Raw genomic sequence first — 22,641 nt, forward strand, 5'->3', positions numbered from 1 at the left:
ACAAGGAATCGGAAGTTTGCATTAGGAAAATAAATAAAGAAAATATTTACATGGTAAAAACTGTAAGCGTTTTCATATATATATATATATATATATATATATATATATATATAACTCGTCTCAAATTTAGCTCAACAATGTTAGATCTTCAAATTTGCGTTAGCAAATATCTGTTCTTTCCTCAGCGGGTTTCGAACTCTTGCTTCTGTGACATAGTGGCAACACCGCCTGCACCGTGTCCAACGCCCTAGCCCACTCGACCACCTAGGCTACATAAAAAATATGTGGTCGATGTAATACCTTTCCTCTTCGGCTTTATCTAGGGTTGTAACACAGTACATGATGTATAATGGCAAGTGGATGGTGTACTTTTCAGATCAGCCATTTTATCCGTCGTAAAAGATGATAATGTTAATTACCATACCGCCACATAAAATATTGTATGTTCTGTCACGTGAACATAACAAATTGGTATCTATTGCTTACAAAATCAAAATCATTGCATACAAATAGATAACCGTATTGTTTATAAAACGTTCACATAGAAATAATGTTGTCCTTTGTTGGACGACATATTTTGTAAATTGGAATTAGTGTACAGTTTATTATTAAAATAGTCATTTGGTCTCTGGTGGAGATTTGTCTCGTTGGCAATCATACCACATCTTCTTATTTTAACGATTTTGTTGAGTTTGAATACTATAGCTTTCTTATTTCATGATATGAATTATCCTGGACGTCTCTCCGAATAAAAACAGTGAAACACATATATTATAAAAGAACAGATTACATATCAATCTCTCTTATTTTTGCTACTCTAATTTCTTTGCCGATACTCGTTACAAGTTTCGTATAGTATGGTGGGTCTAGTAAACCTCAACAACTGATTTTCGGGTACTATTTCCTGAGGGAGAGGGAGATGTTAGGAATAGGGACCAGTAGTGCTTACTTCAATGTATCATTGACAAACAAATAAATGTAATAAAATGTTTTTTTTTATTGACATTAGTTTACCAATATGATGTCTAAAATTGCAATGATGTCGGCCTGACGGAAAAAATGAAGATCATTATGAAACTCAACAGAGATTTTTTTAAAATTAAAACTTGGGTCATGAAACAGTGAAAAGTAATCAGACGACAAAACATGATACAAACAACAATTTACGGGAATAGCTCACATTGATAATTTTTAAGGCTAAATGATCTTTACATTTATTCCCGATTGCACATACTAGTATGAGATGTTCGCGCTACCGCTCTTTATGTATACGACGTCAACGCTGTTGTGACGTAACCAAATTCAGATTTTCAATACAAGTATCATTGCAATCAGACGTTTTTTCTTATTTAGCCTTAATTTTTGTCCGATAAGAAAATGGAACCGTGGACACGGATGATTTGTCAAACATATAGGAAAGTCTGAAACGGAAGCAGGAACTTTTACTCAAATTAAATGAGGAGATAGTACATGAACTGGATGAGATATCGAAACGGAGATCGTTGAGGCAGATGAGTATGCATTTAACTTAGAGTGTAACATTCGTCAAGTCAACAAACCCACCTTGGTAAAAACTACATCGACACATTGCAGAAAACTACCATTTGTCAGATTTCCACCCATCTTTTAGCTCAACAAGTGACTACAACAAACTACCCACGTTGAATCTCCCTACTTTCGATGGAGATATACTTCATTGACAGTCATTCTGGGACTCATTTGAGACAGCCGTGCATGCAAACCCAACGTTAAAAAATCCAGTTACTAGTATTTGAAATCGTTACTTCACGATGCAGCTCTGAAATCAGTGATGGGTTTTGCGCTAACTAATGCAAACTATGAAAAGGTATTTTCCCTGTAACAAGATAGATGTGGTCATGAACATAAAATTACACAGATGTGCATGCAGGCACAAGTTGATATTCCGTCGCCTAGATACACACTTTCCAGCCTCCTACGTTTTTATGACAACATTGAAAATTACATAAGAGGGTTGGAATCACTAGGATAAACTTATGATTCATACGAAGCGTTATTATTACCGATTATATTGAACAAACTATTAGGGGAATTTCGAAAAAAAACGTGCAAGAGAATTTGGATCTACTAACATACGCTTGGTCCACTTAAGAAAAGGCATATTTAATGAATTAAATATCATGGAAGCCGGTAACTTAATAAACAGTCTTGAAAATCCCACAGCTACTGAAGCATTTTTGACATATACGAGACCAGGAAAGCGACAATCAAGTCACAGACACCAAAATTAGGTTCACCAAGAACACTAGCTTTAATTCTAAACAGTGCGTTTACTGCCACGAGTCACACGCATCGGTAAATTGTACCAAAGTAATTGAATATAAAGATCAGATGTCAATAGTTTACAGAGACCGCTTATGTTTCAACTGTTTAGGACATCTTAACTTGATTTGATAGTAAGTCACACAAAGCATGCAGACAACGTCACAATCGTCACCACGCGAGTTTATGTAAGGACAATGCACAAATTGATAATAGTGTGAACGTAAATACCATACAACACAACGCGAAGGAATCGAACACAATTTTACATTCACAGGCAACCACAAATATTTTGCTCAAAACCGCAAATAAACCTGTAAGTTTGGGACGACAATGTTTAGATGCCAACATTCTTTTTAACGAAGGAGCACAGAGGTCGTTTATCACAGAAGACATTGCCGCTAAATTGCAGTTATCAATAGCTGGCACAAACAGTTTAAATTTGTCTGGGTTTTGGGACAATGCAGAAAGTACAAGAATTAGACACTTGAAAACTGCTTTATTTCTTTGCTTATAAAGGAAAGAAAAATAGCGATCAGAGTATTGATTGTACCTGAAATCGCCTCACCGCTTAAAACGTACGCCTATAAAGCAGCAAAATTACCGTATTTATCAGGGATAAAGATCGCTCATTCAGTTACTACAAACGACAACTTTCAAGTCCCAGTACTCGTAGGAGCCGACTACTATTGGTCAATTATAGAAAACCATTTCATCGAAGGTGAGGGACCTACTGCCGTGAACACTTCCCTGTACACCAAGCTGCATAAACCAGCAAAATTCTATAATGAATGTAATAATATAAAAAAAGACAGAGAATCTGACCTGGAGAAGTTTTGGAAGATAGAATCACATGGCATTGGAAAAATTGACGAGAAGACAACGAGAAACAAAGAATTTCAAGATTTATATCAGAAGACATGTATAAGTTACCATGACAACAAATATTTCGCTACTTTACACAAGAAAGAATATCACCCATCTTTACTAGTGAACAAAGATATTGCAAAGTGGAGAAAATGAAATGTAAATAAAAGACTGAAAAAGGAACCGCAACTATTACATCCTCTAGAACTGACATCTAATAAAGACAGAAGTCCATGTAATGAAATATTACCCGCAAGACAAGCGAAGACCGAGGCAAAACAAAAGATAAAGATGTGGACCAAAGGAGACCGTCGCATGTGATCAATGTGAACTATTTATCCGAATTTAATGGACTGTTAACTGTGTTTTATGAGTTCAATCGTACTTTATTTAATAGACACAGTATTTTCAAATTGAAGTTTTTTTATTTATCAGAGATAGTAATTCAAAGTGAAACTTTCTTAATTAATTTTCATTGTTATTTAATTCATTTGCGCGCCCAAAGAATGTTCTGGATTGCAAATACAAGTATGAGATGTTTGCGCTACCGCTCTTTATGTATACGTGAGATGTCCAGAAAATAACGAATTAGAAGGACTAATTGTGTTTTCATTTTCTTATTCGATTGTAAGCTTTTACTAACTATGGCAAGAAAAAAAAACAAACAAACAAAAATACGCTCCAACTTCCAAATCATCTATTTCAGTAAATTGAAAGACATATATCATAATACTGTTAGTTCATGTTAAACATCTCTATAATCTTGAATGAGCTAAATTATGACTTTGTTCTAAAATGAACGGATGGACCTTTGTCTTTGCTTGAGGCCAACACAATATACATACAGCAAGAATAAAAACACCCGAAGCTATCACAGTTAAACTTATCATACCAACACATGAGGCGTCAAGCATTTGTTCGATCTGGAAATGAAAATAAAAGTTTGTAAATTTATTTTATTCGTGTGTGTAAAGTTATCTTATACTTTTAATAAAGTTCCTACTACAGTTCATATTAAAAAATATAGCTTTTTATATTCATATACCGGTATGTGGTTTTTGTGATCTGTTATAAATGAAATAGCAAATTGTCTGTATGGCGTGACTACATGATCATTTCCTTAAATCTTGATGCTAGTCACCAAACAGGTAACCCGTTATTGCCGTTAATTAGTAATATGATTTAAACATTGCCTAAAATAAACATGGCAGCTCTGTGATATTCATAATCAAACACATCAATTAAGTAAAGTAGCATCGAATGACGTTACACGGCAAACGCTCAAATGACATGAGAGTAAAAATGGGGGAAAAGAATGGAGACACCAATGGGAACGTTGTATTCACAAAGAATAATATCTAGAGTTTTCAATATTTTGTTATTTTTAACATTATGCAATATAGCCTTATTATGTGGTCAGTACAGGTATTTGTCGCTCCAATGAAAGTGTTTCCCAGATGTGCTGACTAGTACAAGGATCGATATCTATAAGCGTGTGTTACATTTCGTACAGTCTACTTTTCTATCTTCTTTGTTCTGACTTTGCCAACTTAGTGTTGTTATCGTGTTAGTCACGCACCCAGGTGTTCTGTCTGTATAGTTGTTGGTGGCAAAACAAAGTCGCTTTTCTTTGCAAATTACTTAGGATATTGATTTTACTTCAATGCAGTGACAGCATACTGAGTAACCAATGATAGGTATTACTTTTTTTGTTTAAGATTTCTCTTTGACGGTCTTGGTGCAGTCTTTCGGATTTCTTCTAATACAGTCAAGTGTTCTGTTTCCTTTGACAGATTCGTTGCTAACATGTTTGTCCCAGGACATGTTGTTGGTTATTGTGACTCCCAGGTAGTTGTTGAAGTCAGCTAAATTAGTATGTGACAAAGAAGCAGATACATATAGTTAGTAGGTATGACGTTCATGGTCTTGAACTTACATGGTGTTTCTCTTATTACTATGCATGTACTTAAGTTAAAATTCATTTGCAATCTGTTGTCCGATTCCTCAAGCGCACGAAGATCTACATGCAGTAACTGGATATCTGATGCTCCATTATGGCATAGATAGGATGATGTCGTACGCGTCTTTGAGTTTTGAGTAGTCTCTGGCATATAATTTATGTAGATTTGAAACATGAGGTTCCTAGCTTTATTTCCTGAACTGGTGTTGATTTTCCTTCTTCCAGCACTAGTTTTTTGTTTGTTTACCCAAATACAAAAAAAGACGTATCCATTTTAATCAGACCGGGTCATTAAGTGTTGATCATGTGATATTTCAAAAAAATACTTTACAATAACTGAATGTTTACACATAAGCTGACTTTTGTATGATGTCTTTTTTTCAGAAGGCCTCAGACAGCGGAATTTTACATGCTTATTTGATCTTCTTTTACAATAAAGCAAAGTATGAGTTCAAAAAGCGGAAGAACATTGAAATATATTTGTAAATAATAGTTACATAATCTACTAATTTTTCTGAACAAAATAATATTATTTTATTTTATTTTGTTATCACAACTTTTTATAAGTGTCAATACCATTCTTATGATTCAGAATCTAGGCATCAAAATCAATGTTTTCTCTTTTTATGGAGTTAAGATAAGAGTCTTAAAATAAGATAATTAACTTACGCGTGTTTTAAATTTTCCAACATCAGAACTTGAAATTTCTATTCTTGATTCCCTTAAAAACGTTGAAAATGAATATGTTGAAATATTCAGTCGATATACATTATCAGTAACATCTCCATACTTAAAAAAAGAGATTTTCTGTTGCTTGCACAGAGTCTTTCTCCAAATTTTCCCCGAAAGAGGTTCTATGTCAATCTGAAATACAACAATATGTCAATGTCATAGATTCAAAACTTTTTAATTAGACAGGGATATCAAAATACACATACAAATTCTTTAGATAAAAATATGCTCGTGAGAATGTTGGATAAGTTTACAATAACTAATACAACGTAAAGCCAGGGACAATGCTTGCAATGTTTGAGAAATTAATACATGTTGACTTATATTTTAATTCAGGTATTAGCAAAAGATAAGAAGATACAAAGGGGGCAATTAAACAACCATAAAACGAAGAATGACGGGAACTGCCAAAGAAAACAAAACACGAACAAACAAGCAGGATATGGAGTTCCACCTCTACTTGTGGTACCCGTCAAACAGTCTATTCAAGTTAACATACAGACGGTCTATACTCATTCATGAATACTATTAGTTTCGTAAACAGGTATTGAAATTGATAATGTATATTTCCCAAATATATACAAAAAAAAGTACTTACAAATGACTCAATAAAAGTACAACACGGAACATTTGTGTTTGATGGACATCTTGATACATCTGCAAAAAACTATTAAAACTTGAGTCGTGCAATGATCATTATATCAAATTAGATTACTAATTCTTAATAACATCTTACACCAACAGAAATGTGCTCCTGACCGAATTCGGTTTTTGTTGAAATACTGTATGTAACATATTTGAAACTGGAGGAAAAACGAAGATACCTTTTCTTCATAGGAAAGATGCAGTAAAATGTGAAACTGGTCACATATTTGCTTCGTTACATTGAAAAAAAACGCGCTAGAACTATCATGATTATGTTAAATTACTAATAAAACAATTCATAACATCAGTCATCAAAGATACCATGCTTATAACTCCGGGTGCGGGAGTTTCTCGCTGCATTGAAGACCCATTGGTGGCCTTCGGCTGTTGTCTGCTCTATGGTCGGGTTGTTGTCTCTTTGACACATTCCCCATTTCCATTCTCAATTTTATTATAAGTACGCCAGAGACATGTTTTATCTACACAAGGCTCTTCAATGGCGCTAATATCAAAACAGTTGGAAAGCAAAATAAATAACAAAATGGAAGAGCTTATCAAAATGTCCACTTTAAAACGCACCAAAAGATACCAGGCTTTTATTTTGTATCTACATAAAACTCATCAGTGGCATTCGAACCAAAACACTTGAAAAACCAATCAAATACTAAGTTGAATAGCAATAAAACCGAACCTCCTAAACAAGCTGTGCCAAGGCTAAGGCAATCTATTTAAAATTTCATTTAAAGCATTTTCGAAACGAAGTACAGTCAAGATGTATAAACTAATTTTCTTTCCATCTTGAAATTAACAATCTTCAATTTTTGGCCCCCTTTTCATCATTGCCTGAGAAAACAATTTGAAAAATATCCCTATTCTACATGTACAATGGAAGCGGATTCCGTATTCGACACAAACACTAAAGTAACGAAACATTTTAGGTTATTTTTATATCGTTCTACTATATGTTTTTGCATATTTGTACTATTTCCATATTCCTACTAAAAATCATATTAGGACATTGGGGGTGGAAGGATCTAAAATCTACAAACATTTTTTTCAATATTTTAATGGTATCCTGATGCTTGCATTATCAACAACGACAGTTTGTTTTGTTTTATTTTTCTGCTAAAGAGAACTGTGTCGACTTTCTAGAAATCGATATTTCAAATATAAGAAAACACTTTAATTTGATGGAAATCGTGAACTATCTTATTACGATGGTTTATATGTTCATTTATTTACATACATCGTTATTGCCATCTTGTCTTTGAAAGTCGATAAACGAGTCTTCCGAAATTACAATTTGTAACATCAAACAAGTGTGAGCAATTAGTAAGAACAATTAAACAGATTCTGGACCAAAAATCTAACAAGGCAGCAGAAGTAGCAGTGTGTGTGTTAAATTATATTAACATGGCTTCTGTCTATAAATGTAAGACATGCCTGAATTAATAATGCACTATCAGTTTTCTCCGATATATTCCCCGTTGATAAATAAACTATTAAGAAACTAAGGTTGCAACTCCCACAGGCAAAAGTTGGCCTTAGTTGAATTTGGCTTTTTGTATCACGTAATTATGACGATATGATAAAGTAATATATATTATTAGAAATATTGAAGACGTTCTCAAAATCCTTAATTTCTATTTCCATAAACGGGCCTTAACGTCCCTTCTGCTTTGGTAAAATTGTATTCTGAATGCAAAGATAGGGTTTCAACTTTTAGCATTAAGTTACAGTAAAAAATATAGCGTCCAACCAAAAAGAAGAAAAGAAAAATGGTAGAAGCCACGGAAAAAACTCCAAAAATATTTTGGGAAAAGGGTGAAAAAGAAGTTTTCAAACAGTAACTTTTTCATTACCCATTTTTAATTTTCTAGATGAATGCATTTTTTTGTGTTTTATAAAACAACATATTTTTAGTAGATATAAGAAGATGTGGTATGAGTGTCAATCAGACAACTCTCCATCCAAGTCACAATTTATAAAAGTAAACCATTATAGGTCAAAGTACGGTCTTCAACACGGAGCCTTGACTCACACCGAACAGCAAGCTATAAAGGGCCTCAAAAATTACTAGTGTAAAACCATTCAAACGGGAAAACCAACGGTCAATTCTATACAAAAAACGAGAAACGAGAAACACTTATGAACCACATCAACAAACGACAACTACTAAACATCAGATTCTTGACTTAGGACAGGTGCAAAACAATTGCATCGGGTTTAAACGTTGTAATGGTACCAAACCGTCACCCTATCTGAAAAATAGTGTAACATCACATCATAGAAAGACACACTATAAAATATCAATTGAAATGGCTTAACTCAATCAAAAGACATATTAACACAAGTGAACATACACTGAACGAATAAATTTGATCTATGATACAATGCAAATACAAAATCAATAAAATAAGGGATGAATAATTAAAGTAGATATGGATATTGGAATTTCTATTTACCTTGCGTCGTAGTTTTTTATTCACGTGCTTACATTTTTAAAGATTTTTTTACCTCAATAAAGTGTTAACTTTTATGTAGTGTGTATTTCTACTAGTATTCAACATTTAAAAAAGTTTGCAAGTGTATATTTTCCTTACCTGATATATATTTGAATAAATCAATTCCTGAATATTCCGTTATCCCTTTTTGTTTAAAATATACTGCGCAAGCAAACTCTTCGCTAAAATGAAGGAAAGAGTTTACTGCAGGCCTTTGACTTCTACATGTCTTCAAATCTTCCAATGGTTGAATGAAATACGTGGTATATATGCTGTGTTGACTCGCTGTGGAAATATCGGAATCCTGATAATCTGGAATATAAAATCCAATTTTCACACTGTTGTACACAGTTGTGCATTGTCTTTTGTTTCTTTTTTAGGTTAAGCAAAATATTTTTGCAGTGAGGACTTTGTCCTGAAATAAAATTATTTGAAAAGCATTAAAATTTATCTAAAGCCACTTCCACCCCCTTTTGAAGTTGTCCTTTGTACCAACCTTAACCTTATCCAAACTTTAAAAACAAAACCAAGAAGCAAATAACTGATGACCGATACAAATCATTCCTGTTGTTGAAGCTTTCTAAAAAAAGGGAAAAAAAAACCAAAAAAACTTGTTTTACCTTTTGTAAGAACAAATACTTACTTAAACCACATTTTAGAAGTTGTCTGAGAACAGAACGAAAAACTGAATTGTTTGATGAAATAATAATGGTCACAACAAGAGTGCAAGATTCTGGTTTTTAATGTTGCCTAACGAGTATAATGTCTTTTTAAAATATTGACAAATAAGTGGGAAAACTCGAGAAAGAAAAGACATTTCACATGAAATGTATTTGTTTATTAATATTATTTGTGCATTAAACTTTACTATTATATTTGTTGGATAGTGTCTTAGGAGTTGTACAATTTTTGGAAGGTACCTACACCAATTCAGGTATAAAAGATCATTTCTGAAAAAGCACAAGCTTGACATGACTCAAAAGAAAATATAACTACTCAAAATAATGGGAAGCATTAAGACATGCATTTATCTGAAACATTACAATCTTAGATTTCGATATGTGTGTGGAATGACTGACTATTATTTATGAAACTTTTCTAATGGACCAAAACGTTTCTAGTGTTACCTGGTTCTCAAACTATTGAAAAGTTTTTTTCAAAAATCATGTCAGAAGTTGAATACGATAGAACCAATGGGAAGTTAATATAGTTTATTTATAATGCACTGTTGCCTTTCATTATAAACTTACTGTATAGCATCATATTATTGCCCGAGTGTCTGTCTAGTATGCATGTTGACAACTTGACAGACAAACCAAAACTCTGGCTAACTTCTCGAGTCATATTTTTGGTCAGTTCACCATAAACATAACCGGAAGAAGAGTCGTACCCAATCACCAACTGTTTTATACTTGAAAATTTAAACAGGTTGTTTCGATGCTCTGTGGCACTCCAGTTGTTGACATTATCAAACAAAGAAGAAAAAACGAAATCTTTTAGAGTCAGTAGAAAGTTTGAGATATAAACATTATCCAACATAAGTGACTTACAATATGTATCATTCGCAAAACAAAACAACTCGCTTACCCATTCTGTTACACTTAGAAAACAGTTAATATTAGATTCATTAATGCTTTGTATGAAGAGAAGTAGTCCACAAATGTTTCTAAAATTAGAATATTTTAAATCATTATCCTCAATAGATGGATACAGAAGCCCCGGTGTGGAACTGTTGTAAATTATGAGATGTCGCGAACAAGTATGTGTGTTGATAAAAGTTCTGCAAGTTTCAGTTGTTTCTTGTTTCAAAGGTAAACCCATCACTTCCGCTGAGGAGAGAGCGTTATACAAGCGTGACATTTCAGTCCCAGAAAAATCAGTAAAGTTTCTGATGTTATTAATCACAATTTTCTGTTCATTATTATTTATACCTATCCAGCGACCAAAGGAAATGTTTTGAACTAAATGATCCACAATATTTTCTGTATTTGCAGTGTTGTTTAACAATCCTAGCAAAGAAAACACATTCTCAGAAATATTTGTTTGAAGTACACTTAGTTCTGCTATTTTCGAATTGATCCATTCCGGAATGTTTCCTAAGAGATAATCCTCAGAGCTTTTAAACGTTCCAATTTCTTCTATTTTATCTGTGTCGAGCATTATTATCTAAAAAACACAATTGATGTAAAAATCATTTAAGAGTGAATTATTTACTGCAATTGTTCAATCGTATTCTTTATATTTTGAATTATAAAAATTTGACTATCGAGTATTCTACCTAATTAGTTCATTGAAACGAGTATTTCTTTTACTGAAATGTCTTTAATAGTTACATGTGTATGATAGTATAATATCAAGATTTCGTTATTGCCAAAAACTTGCAACAAATATTAAGAAATTGCGTCCAAATAAGGCCCAATAAGTAATTATATAACGATGTTTAAGCTGGGACATAACCTATTGATATATCAAGTAGTATACTATTCCTAGGTTCAAGCGAATGAAATAGCTTGACCTGTCAAACGTTGAATCAAACTTTAAAGAAATTTGTATATTTCCAGTAAATTTGAATCTTGCGCATAGCCATGCAAGGAATTAATATTGGTATAGAACGATATTTTTGTGATATGGGTTTCCAATTTCAATTCAGAAATAACATTTTTATATAAACAATCTATTTATTGTTAGGGATGAGGGATGGATAAATACCCTGCCACGCCAGGTCTGTGTTTATGTTTGATGTTCTTCTGCTTTGTATTGATCTGATGAGTTAAGCCTTTTCAACTGATTTTTATAGTTTGTTTTCATGTCATATTTGTTTATCGTTTTTATTTCATAAATTATGCCGTTAGTTTTCTCAATTGAATTGTTTCATATTTTTCATGTCGAGGCCTTTTATAGCCGACTGTACAGTATGGGGTTTTCTCACTGTTGAAGGCCGTACGGTTGCCTATACATCCACTTTATTTGAACTTTGGTGGATAGTTGTCTCATTTGCAATCATACCTCATCTCTTTATTTTCGTATATATTGGTATTTTTAGACTCGCTTGACATATTGTATTGACATCTAGTCTTAAAGGCTATAGAGATGACTTTTGGTTATGTGTGCCTTTGAGTTACTATCGCATTGACAGATACCCCATACCCCCTTAGGCAATATATATATAGAGATAATTGTTGTAAGCAATTGCGAAGATTCATAATCAGAAACCACTTACACAAAGCAACTGTTTACGGGTACGATGGTCACAAGGGACTAAGCTACAATTTGTAAATGATCACACGGGACTATAAGCGACATTTTAAACCATATCCGTACAACTTAAGCTTTTATATATCATCAATTATTTACTAATTAAGTGGACTACATGAATAGATTTTCAACTGATTTCAATCGGTGTCAATGAAGATGATACAAGTACATATACACTTCTTACCAACCTTATGTACAGAGATTCATTTCTTGTTACCAACCTCATAAACATAATTTTGCTTTCTTGAAATTGATTTTCAGACACAAAATGATCGCATATCAACGTCATTCTGCTAATTAGGCACTCCGTTCGTTGATTTGAAATAGTGCATGGGTTCATTGAGAGTTTATCTGCAGGATTGTATTTCATGTTTATCTCTCTCATTTCAATAATACAGTATGCCACATGAGTCTCTATCTTTTTCTTAATGACTTCATAAAATCCAACGAAATAAAAATAAGTATCACAATACAATCACTCCTTCTTGTTTTATTAATATTTAAAAAAAAACAGCCCCCGGGTATTCATAGATTAGATAAATTTTGCAAAACAATATTTTAAGAATTCCCTCAAAATTTGACATTCATTTTCTCTCTATAACTAGAATCGTTTAATTTTAATGATAAGAGTGACGATAAACATTTCTCTTACACTTTATTGCAATACATGGTAAGATGCATCTATGGGGATTTCTCTTATTTCGGGATCACTTTGGGTTATGAGACACTTGTGTATCATTAAATGGATGATGTGAATTTCTCCATGAGTTGGTCATACATATCAAAACTGCTAAACTTTATTTTACAAATTTATTAAGGTTTGTATACGACCACTAAAGTGTGGTGAATTTTGATACAAACTCACCTCGTCACCACTTTTACAGTTTACGCCACATTCCTGCTGCGTTTTATCTTCATCAAAGTTAAATGATATTAAGTATTTGAAAGAAACATATCCGTCCCTGAAAACAACATTCACTTTTCTTGCCGTCTTTTTATAGATGTAAGGACCACATTTTTCCAGCTAAAACATTAAGAGTAAAAAAGTATTACTATGGTCCATTCAAATTTCATTCATTTGTTTATTTAGACTATCCAACGAACTGACCATATTTACGATAAGCAATGAAATGAAAAAAACCTGAATGCTGTATAGTTAAAATAAAAAGTGCAATTACAATTGTATGATTTTATATCTATTCTACTAATTAAAAATTTATGTTTTTCCATGAGCTAAATAGAAGAAACTTGTATTCTGGTGGTAACAATTAATGGTACTGTTTGATATACATTGGAATTACTGTTGCTTATTATTGGAAACATTGAAAGGAGGAACTTGCATTCCTCGTTTTAATCTAATTTTTAATAAAGATCCAAACGAAATTAATAAGATAATTAGAAGTGACATGTACCGTCTTATTTTTGTAAAACAAAACCAACACAAAACAACACCTGTTATTTGGCGGCGACTAAGACATGATTAAAGCTCGATGTGTCAATATCTATTCCCTTCTTAAAATTTTCCTTTTATCTTAGATATATTGTTTTTGTTTAATTGAAAAGGGCTTTTTATGTAAGATTTATTTATCTTGCGCCAATTACTAATCAAAAGAAATTAAAAAAACATGTCATAAAACATAACATAAAACCAAGAACTACAATGAAATTATTAACCATGCTTGATGAGGCCGCATGTCCTTGATCATAATCCGTAAGAACAGGGTTAATTGTTTTATTTGACTCCTCAGGTTGTTAGTTTGATGTCGCGGATTTCTGATATTCTGCCAAAAAATTAATATAGAACAGAAGACGAAGATTAGTTACTTACATTCGCAACGTGACTTCGATAAATAATATAATATGAACAAAACAATAATTTATAAGGACGTGTGAAAGTTTAGATGTTTAATAAGTTTCGATTCATAGTATAAAATTCTCCATAAACCATGACTGGTAGAAACTGTCGACTTTATATCATTTGGCAGTTGTTTTTCACTTGTTCTGTTGATTGACAGCGTTTGATTTGTCAGCTTTTATGGACTTCCCTATTTTGAATTTGCCTTGGAGTTCGGTATTTTTGTTTTTGTTTTTTTTGTCAATACACTATAGCCCATAACAACATTGTAAACACAATGGTTTCATTCGGAGTATCGTAAATGCTGGTGATTTTTTTAAGTATATTTTTAAATGAAGATAGAAACAGTTTTATAGATGTATGAATAGTTTAATGCAATCAAGTATTGGGTACTTATCTAACCGTTGTATTTTTATATCATTTGTATTCTAACACACTCTATAAGTAGGTACTTTTATACGTAGAATACATAAACAATGAACGGGATTATGGCCAGGGCAAGATGAATATATTAGTTGACAAATTTAAACTGCAAAAGAGAAAACTTCATCATTACAAGTAAGGACCCTTTGTTCGATAGCTTCCTTAAAAAGAGTTTATTTCCTCAATCTCAAGGAAATTATGATAAGAAAAGTAAGCCCTAGAGTATCGTTTCACTTCGGAAATATATACTCTATCTTCAGGTGCTGTTTGAGTGTATAGCCACATAGAAAGGGTGAAGTGTGACTTAGATAAAAATCCTGTAGTTTAAAAAATCAAATTAGAACAAATCAACATTATAGTTCTTATATAGTTGATAAACCTTCTCATTTTCGTATACCCGGCATCTCCTCTTATCAACATACAAAGAACAATAGAACAGCTATCTCCAAATGTACTGAAATATTTTTGTATACGTATTAAAGGTAGGTTTATCATTCCATGATATGATGGTTAATGCAAAATTATAGCATTCAATAATTCAGAATGTGAGTCTTTCAGAAATTTACATTATTTAAGGATAAAGCATGATATTACATTTAATGAAATAAACAAGCAATAAACTATGTCCGTTATTAAACATGTATTAATTTAAAATATATATAACTACTTACATGAGGAACAGCACCACTCATTAAAACATTTTGTTGATTTGTAATATTCCAAAAATATAATGTTTCATACCGAATCCATTGTTCATCAAATTCCTATAAGAAATGAAAAATCTGTTATTTCAAAAGATATTTTTTTTTATTAAAATCCACAAATCATACTTGCATTACCATCTACTTAGTAGTCAATTCATTATAGTAATTGTTTATTTGTGTTTTTCTTATTTTCCTTTCTATTTTATTCTTGGAGGGAATACTAAAAGACAACATTTATCTGTAACCTGTCAATTAATCAAACTTCAATAATAAAATGAAAATGCAAAAATATAACAGTCACTATCAAAGACATTTTCTTTAAAATTAAGTTTCCTTACCCATTGATTATAATGTGAATATTCTTCGCTAACAACACAATGGTCTTCTTTTATTCTATCCTCTACGAATCCCGGGAATTTTAGTCCCACAATAAGTCCAATAGAAAGCACTATAAAGGCCACAATAATTACACCAATTCCTAGTATTCTAGACGATATAGGCGTTGTTTTTGCATTTTGCTCCAACGACTCTTTTGCTTCTATCCAAAAACTACGATTTGGCATTTTAAAGGTCCATTCCGAATTTCAAAAAAACAAAATGTCAGGAAACAAAATTTTATATGGAACGATTTTTTCCGTTTAACTAAAACATCTGCTAAAAGTGTATTTATATATTATGTACCTGTCATGTATACACGGTTCTTGTCATATTATATGCCTTCGGTTGTAATTTGATGATTAGCAGACGTAAATCCGATTGCTTCAGAACAAACTGTTAATGATTTGTGTAGTCGATTTTACAATAATAAATTCCAAAGGACAGACTCTAATCGACATCTTTATGCTCGTTTTCCATCTTCAGTGCGTGTTTTAATCTAGAACAGTTTCTTTGAAGCGTCATTAAGATTCTTGCTTCTAAGTTCAATTATTTCATAAAACTCCAATAAGACACATTCAATCGTAATATTATGGCAGTGTACTTGAAATCTATAGGTTGATTCTATTGGCTCATAATTTTGTTTGCTTTCTAAATACAATTTACTTCAAATTGTTATGTTTCATGTGAATTTATATACCAAGATTATGAATGTTTAATTCAATTTCAGACAAGTTGAAGTTGACCATTATTAAATCCGGATGTATATGGGTGGATACTTAAAATAAATACCGTGTTAACAATGGTTCACGACAAAACAGCTCCAAATCCACTAATCTTAAAAGTGGCACGATCAAAATCATAATCATAATTAATCAAGGAATTCTTAGTTCTGCGTGTTTGTACTCAATTGTAAGGATATCATTTTCTGGCAGTTTTATTGTGTACTTTGTTTTGTTTATGGTATGGATATCATATTCTGAAAATTAATAGGTTATTAATAGAATTGAGAAAAAAACGGGGAATGTGACAGAAAGACAACAACCCGACCTAATGGGAGAAAACAGCCCAAGACCACCAATGGGATATCATATTGATATTCTGGAAATAAAAAACAATTTATGATGTTCTATATTTTTTTATTGTAGGGATACCAGTTTCTGAAAATGTAACAGAATTGTATGATATTCTATGTTAAGGTTATTGTAGGAATATCACCTGAAAATGTAGCACAGGTCTATATGTCTTGATAGCTCGTCCCGAAATTGGTTTCCGTTCTCTAACTTTAGTTTGCCTCAACCAAATATGGTGAAACTTATACACAACGCTAATTATCACAAAACACAGATCAAGTTTGAATTGATAAGGTTATATGCAAGCGGGGTCATCATCTGTGTCACATGGACACATTCACCATTTATTCATTATCACATGAAATGAAGCACAGTTGATTGATGTTCTATGTTTTAATTATTGTCACATAAAATATAGCACGGTAGTTGCATGCTCTATGTTTTGGTTATTGTCACATACAAAAATACACAGTGGTCATAAGTTTTGGTTATTGTCACATAATATGTAGCACTGTGGTTGGATGTTCTATGTTTTTGTAATTGTCACATAAAATGTAGCACTGTGGTTGGATGTTCTATGTTTTGGTAATTGTCACATAAAATGTAGCACTTTGGTTGGATGTTCTATGTTTTGGTAATTGTCACATAAAATGTAGCACTCTGGTTGGATGTTCTATGTTTTGGGAATTGTCACATAAAATGTAGCATATTTGTCTGAAGTTCTATTTTGGGTCATTATTACATAAAATGTAGCACACTAGATTGATGTTCTTTATTGTTGTTATAGTCACACACAATAATACATAGTGGTTAATGTTATAAGTCGGTTATTGGCACATAAAATGAAGCACAAATATACCAAAACTTATAACATCAATCACTGTGAATTATTGTGTGTGACAATAACCAAAATAAAGAACGTCAGATAACTGTGCTACATTTTATGTGATAATTACCGAATTAGACTTATTATCGGGTTTGTATTAACATGAGCAACACGACGGGTGCCACATGTGGAGCAGGATCTGCTTACCCTTCCGGAGCACCTGAGATCACCCACAGTTTTTGGTGGGGTTCGTGTTGCTCAGTCTTTAGTTTTCGATGTTGTGTTTTGTGTACTATTGTTTGTCTATTTGTCTTTTTCTTTTTCAGCCATGACGTTGTCAGTTTATTTCCGACTTATGAGTTTGAATGTCCCTTTGGTATCTTTCGTCCCTCTTTTACCAAAATATAGAATATCCAACCACAGTGTTACATTTTATGTTTTATGTTTTGGTTATTGTCACAAAAAATGTAGCAAAGTGACAGTGGTTAAATGATCAACATTTTGGCTATTGCCACACGAAATGTAGCACGGGAGTTTGTTGTTATATATTTTGGTCATTATAACAATAATTTGATGTTTTATGTTTTGATCAAAATTGAATAGAATGTAGCACATTGGTTTGATGTTTGATGTTTTGGTTATTGTAAAAAAAAAACCAGAGTGGTATGACGTTCTTATTTCGGTTATTGTCACATAAAATGATGCACAGTGATTGATGTTATAAGTTTTGGTTATTGTCGTATAAAACGAAGCATAGTAGTATGATGTTCTATGTTTTGATTATTGTCACATTAAATGTAGCACAGTTATTTGATGTTCATTGTTTCGGGATATTGTCATATGAAATGTAGCACTGTGGTTTGAAGTTCTATTTTTTGTTATCATCACATGAAACGTAGCACAGTTGTTGGATGTTCTATGTTTTGATTATTATCACATAAAATGAAGCACAGTTGATTGATGCTCTATGTTTTGGTAAAACATTAAATAAAGTGATTTGATGTTCTATGTTTTGGTTATTATGACATAAAATAAAGCACATTGGATTGATGTTCTATATTTTGGTTATTATCAAAGCGATTTGATGTTCTATGTTATCGTTTTTATCAAAGCGATTTGATGTTCTATGTTTTGGTTATAGTCACATAAAATTTAGCGCAGTAGTTTGATGTTCTTTGTATTGGTTATTATTACATTTAATGAAGCACATTGGGTAGGGTTTTCTATGTTTTGGTTATTGTAACACTATAATCATCGTAATATTTTGAAGTTAAATACTATGTTACAACCTAGAGGAAAGAGAAAAATTTTGAATAAACAGTAAATAATGACAAACGCGTTCTGATAACGAATATAATAATCTGATTATCAACACGTTTTGATACGTTTCATCAGATAGTACTATATGTCTCTTGTTTCATTGAAATCCAATAGGGATGCAAGAGGAGCCCAAACTGTTTTACTATGTGGGGTGATTGGTTTAACCATGGAAGTATTATATTTGCAATATATTACTTCATGTGTTTGTACCTATTTTTGAGAAAAAGACCGCTTTTAAAGTGTACGGGAATTATATCTTAAAGTCTATAGTAGATTCCTTTCGTCATAACGGCCGACAATAACAAAATCCGACACATTCAATTTCAAGTAGATAAAACAAACACAAAAATAAGAGGGTATTTACATAGGGGAATCATACCATGTCCACTTATTTTTATATGGAAAGTTGTGTACTTCACAATTCATCCAGGGGACCTAGGTGGCCAAGTGTTCTAAAAAGATCATCTATTGTTTTACTAGCCTGTCAACACAGAGGTCGGGAGTATGAACCCCGCACGTGGCATGTGCGTTAGATTCCAATCTTAACGGACTAGGATAGTCGGTTTTCCTGCCGAAGGTATGTGGTTCTCTCTAAGCACACAGGTTTCCTGTACCAATAGAAACTGAATGCCAAAAATAACAAAGAATTGTTCTGAAAAGGACATTAAACACCAACAATCAATCAATCAATCACAAATCATACAGATAGAATTGATCGGAGTCCATAATACCATTTTATCAGCAATAAAAAAAGATTATGAAGACTTTTGAATTTTATCGCAATGTAGAAACCAAAAAATTCTGCAAAATAAATTATGTACTACAAAACTAACCTCTATTTTCATTGCGTTATATTGATATTGATTTTTTTAAATAGTTTTATGAGAAATGAAAATTATTTTTGGATTATATAATGAAAGGAAATCACCAATTAAGTTAAAGGATATTGCCAGCTTCTTTTCATTTTTCGTGAGAAGCTTCTATATGAAGTCTGTCTTATAAGAAGAAAGGAACAATTCTGCAAAAAGAGGGACACAGTTGTTCAGGAAAGCCTATTTTCTATTGAAAAACTCGTCCTCCAAACGCTAAAAATATGTTGCCAATAAAACAAAATCCAGCCTTTTAATGATTCCTTTTTTCCAGTGAACTCGAATCAGGGTGGTTCTTTACAAAATATGATTTGTCTCAACCCAAAACAAGATATTTGAATCTGTGTTTGCCATTCTGTTTTATGAAGCAAAGTTGAATTAATCCTTCAATCTTTCTTTAAGTTTAGAATGAGGATACAAGTGTAAAGAGTAGAAAAGTAAACTGTTTTTCATTCTCATACTTATGCATTACGAGAGGGAACTTATATTGAAAGAATACTAAAATATCTTTTGATTTTTTTAGCATTCATATCTGATTCCTACCACCACTAGAGTAGGTTGTTTTACAGTAACTCTGAAATCCAGTTTTGATCGCTGTTCAATACCTGTTAATAATTTGGAAAGAGGTTTCGTAATGCTTTGGCAGAACTAGCAATATAACATTGTTTTAATGACACTTATGTAATATGGGTATCCAGTAGAGTGACGAAAGATCTACTTCTTCATATCTGGTTGAAAGTGAAAAATATTAGACAGGCGTATGATTATTCAGGATTTCATCTTTTGTAGGTTTCGTGTGAGTATATGTTGGGGTTTCAAGAAAATTATCAACACCTTAATCCTTTATCAAGCAGTTAATATAATCTTTTTTCAAACAAAAACGATATTTTGGGGTTTTTGTCTGAACTTCACAATACTTCACTTAATATAATTATGACGAGTGATTTGAAATTATTCACCTGTTTTCTTTCAGGATTTTCCTTGTCACCTTTTCCTTGAAATATCATGTTGATGACATAATATTGATTGTTTACTTGTAGTCTTAGTCGGGTTTTGAATTACAAAGTTGTATATAACGTTACACCAGATTAAATGTAAAATATTGACTAATCGTAATTTCTTTCCTTTCAAATCGATGAAGATTGAGATGCTTAAGTGACATTCGAGCACTGCCGAGATAAAGAACAGCAATGAAAGCAATGTCCCATACTTTATTATTCCAATAGTATTTCATTGGGTTTTGGTCTCATGCAGGACATATTCTTTTTCTTTTCAATTAGTTTCCCAGTTATTTTTTCCGTTGCTATTTGTATACAGTAAAACCTTTTTCATGGTTTAACAACTTCATCAATTTTTATTTTAAGTTAATAAAGTCAAGTGATTAAACACCTTTGGATTTATTGTTCCCAATCCATTATGAAGAAATATGTTATTCACAGATGAAAATATGTACTTTTATACTGCCAAAATCTGCAATGAAATTTTATTAAAAAGAAAATGTATTTTATATAGCTAATTTTAGTGTAAATAATGTATATACATTTTAGATAGTCTCTCATAACTCTTTTATAGTGGCTCTTGTATGTTTTATGATGTTGTTTTATTAACTATTTGTATGTTTTATATAATGAAGAGGTGAGACTTAAATAAAATATTGTCTTGTCTTGTCAATAAACACCCGACACCCAGAACATACAAACAAATACAAACAACAACGAGAAACACATGATCTAGATAGTATGACTTGGTACAAGCACACAACGTAGTGGCAATTTTCCGTGTGCATGTGTTTTATTGTAATTCAAAAATATTTAAATTATTTCAAAGAAAACTCAAAAGGACCATGTTAATTGAGAAAAAAAAAAAAAAACTAAGACAAGAATAACTTCTTGTATGTTTTATTGGTTATACATGCTGTTGGACACTGAATATTTATACATTTATGTTTACACAAAATCATCAAGCAAAACTTTTCTTTTATCATTTATGACGTTCAATGTACATTGACTGTACGTTTAGTGAACCAAAGAACAAATAAGAGACATTCAAAACCAATTAGTCTATTGGTAAAATAAATTTAAATAGAAACATTAATTGTGAATTCTCATCATGCTTTATGAAAACAAACGCTTTCAACAGCTGAAGTGTAATACGTTCTCCTCCTGTATATAAACGTGTTTCAGTTTAATAAATGCATGCATATTATAAGATTATCTCACTTCAACAAGTAGAAATTGTTCATGGATAACAAGACAAAACATTGTTTACTTCAATTAGCGAGGATTTTTTTTTATCATATTGATGTATTGCAACAGTGTTCATTGTCATTGTAAATATTTGCTTTTGTAATTATCTCTTAATTTTGATATAAAGCTGTTGTACAAGTGTCAGGACAGATAGATAATCAGATAAAAAAAACATAAAATATTTCAATTAAAGAAACACAGCCCTGTTAGTCTGATACAGATAAAGGCTTATGATTTCTACGTCTAGCGCTGAAGATATTACGTCAAGCGCTAGAGATGTACACTCAAGAGCTGAAGATATAAATAACATCTGGCTATACAGATGGTCTCCAGCGCGGAAGATGTAATGTATAGCGCTGCAAATGTAAAGTCCAGCACTCAAGATGTAGAGTATTGCGCTATAGATGTAAACACCAGCACTGAAGATTTAAATCTCAACGCTGGAGATATAAAGTTCAGTTCTAGAGATCTAATCATAAGCGCTGATGATTTTATTCCAACGCTGGAAACTCAAATGAATTAGCGGTATGATTACAAGTCCAACAACTAACATATAACCCTTTTATCCCCAAATGTCATGAAAGTTTCATAAATCATAGTCCTTCGGTTGGCTAAAATTATTATTTAATTCTTACCATGGCATATAAAGATGTGTGAATATAAGTCAATCAAACAGAGAGAGAAAA

The 22,641-nt window shown here is 32.1% G+C and overlaps 1 protein-coding gene across 2 annotated transcripts; it reads right to left on the reverse strand.

Annotated features, from left to right (window-relative positions):
- Positions 1–3,853: 3,853 nt before the first annotated feature.
- Positions 3,854–17,562, reverse strand: LOC127737799 (uncharacterized). Of its 2 annotated transcripts, XM_052248717.1 has the most exons (8): positions 15,585–17,562; positions 15,214–15,306; positions 13,130–13,288; positions 10,260–11,175; positions 9,109–9,321; positions 6,459–6,517; positions 5,798–5,992; positions 3,854–4,091 (listed from the first exon to the last, which is right to left on the reverse strand). In XM_052248717.1, exons 1-8 carry the CDS (start codon positions 15,807–15,809, stop codon positions 3,924–3,926), a joined length of 2,028 nt encoding a protein of 675 aa, XP_052104677.1. In that variant the 5' UTR covers positions 15,810–17,562; the 3' UTR covers positions 3,854–3,923. The 2 variants fall into 2 exon arrangements, with proteins under 2 accessions (XP_052104677.1, XP_052104678.1); XM_052248718.1 differs by lacking the exon at positions 15,585–17,562 and having other exon boundaries at positions 15,214–15,485.
- Positions 17,563–22,641: the final 5,079 nt, after the last annotated feature.

Source organism: Mytilus californianus, unplaced genomic scaffold (genome assembly GCF_021869535.1).
Source record: "Mytilus californianus isolate M0D057914Y unplaced genomic scaffold, xbMytCali1.0.p SCAF_4, whole genome shotgun sequence".
In the NCBI taxonomy this organism is placed as follows: domain Eukaryota; kingdom Metazoa; phylum Mollusca; class Bivalvia; order Mytilida; family Mytilidae; genus Mytilus; species Mytilus californianus.